Raw genomic sequence first — 8,311 nt, forward strand, 5'->3', positions numbered from 1 at the left:
CATTCTCAAACCACTTCCTTCATTTTCATTCTCCAGACACTTCCAGGACTTCCTGGTCTGATCGTCTGAGAGGAAAGTTCTGGAAAAGGCAATCTTGCCATGGCACGTGCTCCCCTTCCAGCCTTGCTGTCCTGTCTGGGGGGCAGGGGCGGGTCCGGTGCCTGTGGAAGTCGGACGATTTCCCTGTGGTCAGGTCAGGCTCTCTGGAATGTCTGACGTCATTGCTGAGAACAGAAGTCGCCCTTTCCTGGTTACTGAAAGTGACCTGGCGTGGTCTGGAGCCCGGCCGAGCCCTCAAACCTGGCCGTGGTGTGAACTCCTCCTTCACGCGATCCCCTCTGATCCCAGGATCTGCTCCCAGGACTGAACCCTGCGGCGCCCCGTGCTCTGGGTGCAAACACAAGCGAATCTCCGCGCCCTCGCTGGGTCTGACACTGCACGCATCCACACAGCCCCCCGCCCGCTCCAGACGCCCTCACCCCCATCGCCACGACCCTCAGGGCGCCGCCTTCCGGGTGCAGAGCGGGCTGTGACCTGCCGACCAGCTCCCCGAGCCGGGAGGAGGGCGTCTCAGCGTCACCTGCAGGTCCTCCGCACGTGGTCCGGCGCCACTCGGGGAGCTGGGTGCTTTGCGTGCCCCCTGCACCTGGTGCCAACCAGATGAGAGAGGGCAGGAGGCGTTTGCACCAGCTGGCCCAGAGCGTCGGGGTGCCCACATCCCAGGGAAAACTAACGTGAGGGGCTGCTAGGAGACACCTGTCACACCGCGTCTCAGCCAGCCATGTGACACACACCTGTGACCGTGGCACTCGGGAGGCTGAGGCAGGAGGATCACAAGTTCCTAGCCTGGGCAGCCCAGCAAGATTCTAGCTCAAAATTCAAAATAAAAAAGGCTGGCGGTGTAGCTCAGTGCCTGGGTTCCGTCCCTAGCACCACCAAAGACAATCGGGGGGATGGAAGAACATAATCTTACTGGAGAGCCAAGAGGAGCAACAGAGAACAGATACCCCGCCAGGTAATATTGTTTGTTTGCTGATTTGTTTTTGAGTCCAGGTCTTGCTGTGTTGTTTGGACTGACTGTCCTCCTGCCTCAGCCTCCCAAGTAGCTGGGATTACAGGTGTGCACCCGACACCCAGCTCTACCAGGTAACACTCAATCCGAAGTCACAGCCTGCGTCAGAGAGGCCCAGAGGAGAAGCACGGTCCCAGGAGAGGGCGGGGGGCAGCAGGGCGGCGCTCAAGCGCCCTGGACCTCAGCTCCTGAGTGCTCACCTGTCCCGGTGTTGGGCCCAGAGGGGTTAATCCCTAGTTTCCTTCTGAACAGCACTGAGACCTGAGGTAACTGAGTACCGGGGAGCTCCGGGAAGCCCTAGGGACCCCCCAGGGGGCATCATCCTTACTGCTGGGCTGCCAGTGTTAGGGTCACATGGTTGTTAATAATCTGCTGCCCCACTGGGGTTATTAAAGGCACCTTGGGGCACACCCAGGGCGCCCGCCCCGCCACTTGCTGGCTCTGAGGATGTGCGGGGCTCGAGAGGGGCGGAGGGAGCCTATCTGCATCCCAGCGCTTGGGAAGCTGAGGCAGGAGGATCGTCTGGAGCTCAAGGCCAGCCTGGACTATGCAGTGAGACCCTGGCTCAAAAAGAAATGAGAATTCTGCCTGCGATCTGTCTATGCCTGCATGCAGCAGGGCCTGGGAGCATGCCGGTTGCTGGAGGCCCCACTCACCGCGGTCAGGCTGAAAACCTCGGGCTCACACCCGTCGGGCAACCTTGTCCTCATCGCTTCTCCTGCGCTGGAGCCAGGACGGAGGCCCTCGGGGCCGCGTCGCACTTCCCCCATGGGACAAAGATCAATTTAAAAGGAAGAGAGTCCCCGGGGTCCAGTCCATGGTTACTTTGCCCCATTGCCTGGGGCCATGGTGGCCCAGGCCGCCGTGGGTGAGCATGTGACCAGCGAGGTCTGTTTACCTCATGGCAGCTGGGGGAGGGAGCAGAGCAGGGAGGGACCAGAGCACCAAGCCCCCTTCATCCACACCCTGGGTGACCCCGGATGACTCAACTTCCTTCCTCCACAGCCCCCGACAGTACCCAGCCTGGCGATCAGTCCCCGAGCACGTGACAGCACCAGCCTGATATTTTCTGTCTTTCTGATCCTAGCCATTCTGCCTACGGTGAGACGAGCTCTCGCTGCGTTTGATCTGCCGTCCCCCTTGAGGAGTGATGTTGAGCGTGTTTTTCTCTGTTGTCTCTGTTTTGCACATCCTCTTGAGAGACACCTATTCGGGCCATTCGCCGTTTTGTATGTTCTGTTCCTGATGTCTACGGCCATACCACCCTGAACGCGCCTGACCTTGTCTGTTCTGTTCTTGCGTGTTGGCTGGTTTTGTCCTGAGCACTGGGCCCAGGGCCCCAAGCAAGCTAAGCATCTAAGCACGCACTGCACCGCTGGGCTGCACCCCGGCCCCATCTCATCCATTGTAAACCTGATGATTATTATTGCTGCTGGCTACTGAGGCAAGTTCTCTATTATTATGGAAACTGATCCCTTGTTAGATGAATATCCTGCAAATGTTTTCTCCCATTCTGTGGGCTGTCTCTTTATTCTGTTGATTGTTGGCTCGCTGTGCAGAAGTTTTTTACTTTGATAGAATCCCACTTGTCAATTTTTGCTTTTGCTGCTGTCTCTTTAGGGTCATATTCAAAAGTATTTCTCCACACCAATGTCCTGAAGCATTTCCCCTAGATTTCCTTCTAGTGCTTCAGTGTCTCAGATGTTATATTCAGATCGCTGGTGCATTCTGGATTGTTTTTATATGACAAGAGCTGAGGTCCAGCTTCTTCCTTCTGTGTATGGGTGCCCTGTTTCTCCAGCACCATTTATTGAAAAAACTTTCCTTGGGGCTGGGGATTTAGCTCAGCGGCACAGCGCCTGCCTGGCAAGCACAAGGTCATGAGTTTGATTCCCGGTACTGGAAAAATATCAAAAACATAAAAAAAAATTTAAAAAAAACCTTTCCTTTCCCCAGTAGGTATACTTGCTGCTTTTGTTGAAAAGCAATTGCCTTAGCTATGTGGCCTTATTTCTGCATTCTCTGTCCCGTTCCATTGGCCTGTATGTCTGTTTTTATGCCAGTCTCATGTTGTTTCGGTCACCAGGGCTTTGTAGAAGGTTTTGAAGTCAGGTATAATAAATGCCTCCAGCTTTGTTCTTCTTACTTAGGATTGCCTTGGCTATCTGGGGAGTTGACTTTTTGTTTTTTGTTTAGGTTATTTTTGAGACAGGGTCTTGCTATGTAGCCCAGGCTGGCCTTGAACTCATGGCTATCCTCCTGCCTCAGCCTCCCAAATGCTGGGATTACAGCCCAGCTCTATCTGGGGATTTGTGTGTGTGTGTGTGTGGGGGGGTTCCATATAAATTTTGTCACTGTTTTTTTGCTAGTTCTTTGAAGAATATCATTTGTATTTTCGTAAGACTTGTCCTGGATCTGTAGATTGCCTTGAGAAGATGGATGGATATTTTAACACTATTAATTCTTCCAATCCATGAGTATGGGCTGTCTTTCATGTGTACGTCTGTGTATACGTGTACGTGTGTGTGTGTCCTCTTCTATTTCCTTTTTTTTTTCTTGGTGGGGTCATTTGTTTGTTTCTTTGTTTAAAGGAGGAAAGGTTTATTTGGCTCATAGTTTATAGAGCTTGCGGCTCATAGTCGGCTGACCCCAAGGCAGGGTGGCACGGCAGAGGGGCACTACAGAGGAGAAACAGTTCGTGACAGGCAGAAGGCAAAAGTCAGCAAGCCAACAAGCTACAGGCGACAGACCTTCTTTCTGTCCCTCATATCTTATCCAGGCCACCTCTCCTTAGAACAGAGAGCACTCACACCCTTAATTCTAGCGTAGCACCATGAATCAATACTAGCATCACACACCCTAGATCTAGCCACCTCCAAAAAGCCCCACCTATGACCACATGAGGCTTTGGTGGGACATCCAGACACAAGCCATAACATTCCCCTGGTCCCCCAAAGACTCGTGCACATCCCTTTATTAAAAGGCATTTAGTCCATCTCTAGGAGTTGCCAATGTCCTAATAGTTTCAGCATTGCTGAAAAGTCCAAGTCCAAAGCCTCCTCTGAGATTTAAGGCAAATTTTTAGCTATGAGCCCCTGCACAAGTGAAAAGAAAGTTAAAACACTTCTAGCATTCAATGGCACAAGATAGACATTTCCATTCCAGAAGGTACAAACAGGCAGATACAAAACAATGGGACCAAAGCAAGTCCAAAATCCAGCAGGGCACCCATTGAGTCCTGTAGTTCCAGGGGCAGCGTCCCAGGAAATCTCTGGCAAGATGTGAGCTCCAAAGGGCTTGGGTGGCTCTGCCCCTGGCACATCTGCTGGTTGTAGCACCCAAGGCTTCCCTCTTGGGCTAGCTCTGCTCCTTCCTTGTAGGTTTCCTCAGATGATCCATGTTCCTGGCTTCTCTAAACTGGATCTCTGGGTCACTGTGAAGGTCTGTTGGTTGAAGTATCAGGACAGACTCTTCTCTGGATACATAATCATCTTTCTTTACAACCACGAAATAGTTCTGCATGGAGTCATCTACCCCTCCACAGCCAGTCTGCCCAACTGGCCCCTGAAACCCAGACTCTCAGGATAAACTCGAGCCCCCACTTCCTAAGCATGATGGGGAAATGGCTAATGTATCCAGGTTAGCTCTAGCACCTTTGGACATGAGGTCTCCAGTTTGCTTCAACTGTTCATTTTCTGTCAGTTACAGAGAGTTAAAAAAAAAAAAAAGAGCAGCCCCTTATGGACATGGTGGTGCACACCTGTAATCCAGCACTGGAGAGGCTGAGGCAGGAGGACTGCTGCAAGTCTAAGGCCAGCCTGGGCTACAGAGTGAGTTCAAGACCAGCCAGAACTGCATAACAAGACCCTGTCTCCAAAGTAAAAGAAAAAGACCGGCCAGTTATTTTTATTTTAATTTTTGCAAGTTTGATCTTTATTAGCCCATGTTCACAGCAAATAATGAATGCACCCATCGCTGGGAGTCGGTACACAGAGGTACCCCACCTCTGTTCTCTTTACTTTCCCTCCCATCTCTTCCCATTTACGGAAGATCCGTCTCCCTGCTTCCTGTCACCTGTCTTTTATTTGAGAGCAGCCAGGTTAAACGACCGACTGAGCACCCTGAGCAATCCATCAACGCCTGGAGCCAAGCAGTTACTAAGGAACCCAGTCACACCGCTGTGAGCTGAGGGCTGCGGATTACAGGGAGCGCAGAGCGCATCGCAGGCTGTCCACTTCGTCCAGAGGGCTCCGCGCCTTCCCTGCTTTGACCCCCATGACATGACTGCTCCTGAGGCGCTGGGGTTCAGCATCTTCCCTTGTATGGAGGAGAAGCCAGAGGCTTGGAAAGGTGAGCTAGTGTGTTGCCTTAAAATACATACATCTAAGAAACAGGGTATGGTAGTGCACCCCTCTAATCCCAGCACACTGGGGGCTGAGGCAGGTGGATCGCCGTGAGTTCCAAACCAGCCTGGACTCCATGGTGAGACCCTGTCTCAGAAACAAAACAAAAAGTTGATGCTGGGGGTGGGACCCAGGGCCTTGTGTGTGCTAGGCAAGAGCTGCACCGCTGAGCCACATCCCTAGCCTGTTTCGTTTTATTTTGAGAGAGGGTTTCACTGTGTAGAGCAGGCTGACCTTGAATTTGTGATCCTCCTGCCTCAGCCTCCCAAGTAGCTGGAATGAATGGCAGGCAACACTGTGCCTGACAACTTTTAATTAATTTTGAAAGTAAAATCTACCACTGTAGTAGTCTGTGTCGTTCAGCCCGTGCTTTTTGCTGTGAGACCTCGAGCCTCATCACAGATGTCACGCCCTCCAGCCTTGCTCCCCGGCACACCCATGCTTGGACCCCAGAGGCCGATCACGAGGGAGGAGATCCAGACAGCCTTACGCTGACCCTGTGGGCAGAACGCGAGCAGGTGCGCTGGGCTGATGTCCCTGCCTGCCTCCAGCCTCAGCTGGCCACCGCTCAGCCTCCCTGGCAGACCCCAGGCAAGACATCGCCCCTGCCCTGCCCGAGATCTCAACCCCGCCCCTGGGACCATGGTACCCCAAATTTCAGGGAGACATATTAGGGGGCAATTATAACTGCACAGCCACCAAAACATGAAATGTGCTCTTGTAAGGCCTGTGATCCCAGTCCTTCAGAAGGCTGAGGCAGGAGGACGGCAAGTTTGAACCCAGACTGGGCAATTAGGCAACTTAGCCAGTCCCCATCACAGCGTGTTGTAAAAAGGGGAGTTGGGGGAAGCCTTGAAAAGACCGTGACCTTCGCAGCTGTTGGAGGAATGACAGGAGCCGGACGCAGGCCGTCAGATGAATCAGCCGGTGCGCAGGCCCTGCAGCAGTCGGGCTGGGGGTGGAGGAGAGGCTGGTGACACAGGGCTCAGCAGGAAGGGCCGTGGGCCAGAAACCGAGCTAGAGATGGTGCAAGAGCTACTGTCACACCAGGCCGGTCCTTCGCGGGTTATAAATACACACGGGAGGGGTGGAGACGCCTGAAGCCACAGCTGCAATCTGCCGGGTGCAGTGCACAATGACCTTGCACGGCCTCCTGCTGGAACGTCGCAAGAACCGAGTCCCTTCTCGGTGCCGGTGTGCGAGATAAGCGTGCAGCTAGCACCATCATCAGTGCACCGTCATCACAGTCACAGTGGCAGCAGAAGCCAGCAGGGGAGGCTGGCGCCCTGGGGGAAGAAGGCTCTAACCCAGGTGCTGGGCCACCAGCCTGCAACAGGCACTCAGGCTGGGCAGGTCTGTAACTCAGCCTGCTCCTCCCTGGCTCCCCTGCCCACTCCAGCCGCGGCACAGGCTGCTGTCCCTGCAGGAAGGACAGGGCTGGGCTCACGGACGCGCTTGGAGGTAGGTCTGGAGGGGCGTGGACAGGGTGCGGGGGTGGGGGAAGGTGGGAAGGGCCACAAGAGAGGAGGAGCAGGCTCAGGGGTCACTGGAGGCAGAGGCCCTGACACAGGCCGAGGAGAGGGAAGAGGAGGAGGGAAGGCGCACCCCGGCCAGGGGGCGGCCGTGCCGCTCTGTGTCCCCCTGGGTCCCTCTGGGTAGATATCCCGTCTACCATCAAGGGCCTCGCTCCTTCAGCTCCCAAGTTGTGAAATGCTTTGAGAGTTCTGCGTTCCTCTGGACCCGCCTGGGGCCTCTGCCCCGGGTTTACGAGCTGTCATCTGTCACTGCGCAGTCCCGGTGTGGAGGGTGGAGGGTGCCTGTGTGGAGAGCGACGTTTACAGCAGGATGTTTCTCACCTCCCACGGCCGCGGGCTCGACCCGAGCCTGCCTGGCCTCCTTCCCCGCCAGCCTCCTCTCTATTCTGGCCTATGTTCCTCTGCTCCGCCTCTCACTCTGAGCTTCCCCAGGCGGACTCCATCTCCTTCCGGAAGACCCAGCCTCCTGTGGCCCAGGTGTCTGGCGCAAGTGTCAGTGACACAGGGAGGGTCAGCCTGCGTGTGGGGTGGGATCTCCTGGCCACCCACGCCAGCTGCGATCAGGGCTCGCCCAGAAACGGAAAGCGAATCTGACAGCGTCTTTTCCTGTCTTTCCCGAGCGTTTCTCACACGCACAGGTGCACATTTCTTCAGCGCTTGCTTAGAGGCCTTTCTGTACCAGACCTGCCAGCTTTTCCACAGCTGTCACGTCAGCCTGGACCTCCGTCTCTCTCCTGCACTCTTTCTCTTTTCTCCTCCCCTCTCTGCCTGCCACTGTTGTTACACTGTTTGGGGCGGGTTTTTTTGTTTGTTTGTTTTTTTTGGTTTTTGTTTATTTGTTTGTTTGTTGGGGTTTTTGACACAGACTCTCACTACACAGTTCAGACCAACCTTGAACTCACTATGTGCCCAGGCTGGCCTTGAACTCACAGCAATCCTCCTGCCTCAGCCTCTTGCTGGGATTACAGGCGTGCACCACCAGGCCCCCCTGCGCTGTACTTTCGGAGGCCAGCTGAAATGGCAAATAGCATGATCCTTCCTGTCTAACTCCTGAGAGCAAAGATGGCCTTTCATATGCCACAATATGACCAACAAAGTCCAGAAGTTTAATGTCGATCTATTATTTTAAACTAACCTACCTGTCCGTAATCTAATTCTGTTAGTTGTCCAAAGGGTAAAACTTCTTTCCCGCCAGGATTAAATCATGTCCCTCCACCTCCTTCAACCTGGAATATTCCTTGATCTTCATCTTTGAAGGCACTGGCATCTTGTTTTTTGTTTTTTTGTTTTTTTGTTTTTTT

At 53.9% G+C, this 8,311-nt stretch overlaps 1 protein-coding gene across 1 annotated transcript in view; it reads left to right on the forward strand.

Moving 5' to 3' along the window:
- Positions 1–1,918: 1,918 nt before the first annotated feature.
- LOC102021530 overlaps positions 1,919–8,311 on the forward strand; it is an 8,344-nt gene continuing 1,951 nt past the window's right edge. Inside the window, exons 1-5 of the mRNA XM_013510034.1 lie at positions 1,919–1,960; positions 2,078–2,173; positions 5,278–5,422; positions 6,027–6,120; positions 6,579–6,936. Coding sequence (XP_013365488.1) covers positions 1,919–1,960; positions 2,078–2,173; positions 5,278–5,422; positions 6,027–6,120; positions 6,579–6,936 — 735 coding nt within the window. The remainder of the gene's footprint in view (positions 1,961–2,077; positions 2,174–5,277; positions 5,423–6,026; positions 6,121–6,578; positions 6,937–8,311) is intronic.

The sequence above is a fragment of the Chinchilla lanigera genome, unplaced genomic scaffold (assembly GCF_000276665.1).
Source record: "Chinchilla lanigera isolate Chin_1 unplaced genomic scaffold, ChiLan1.0 scaffold00008, whole genome shotgun sequence".
NCBI classification, from domain to species: Eukaryota; Metazoa; Chordata; class Mammalia; order Rodentia; family Chinchillidae; genus Chinchilla; species Chinchilla lanigera.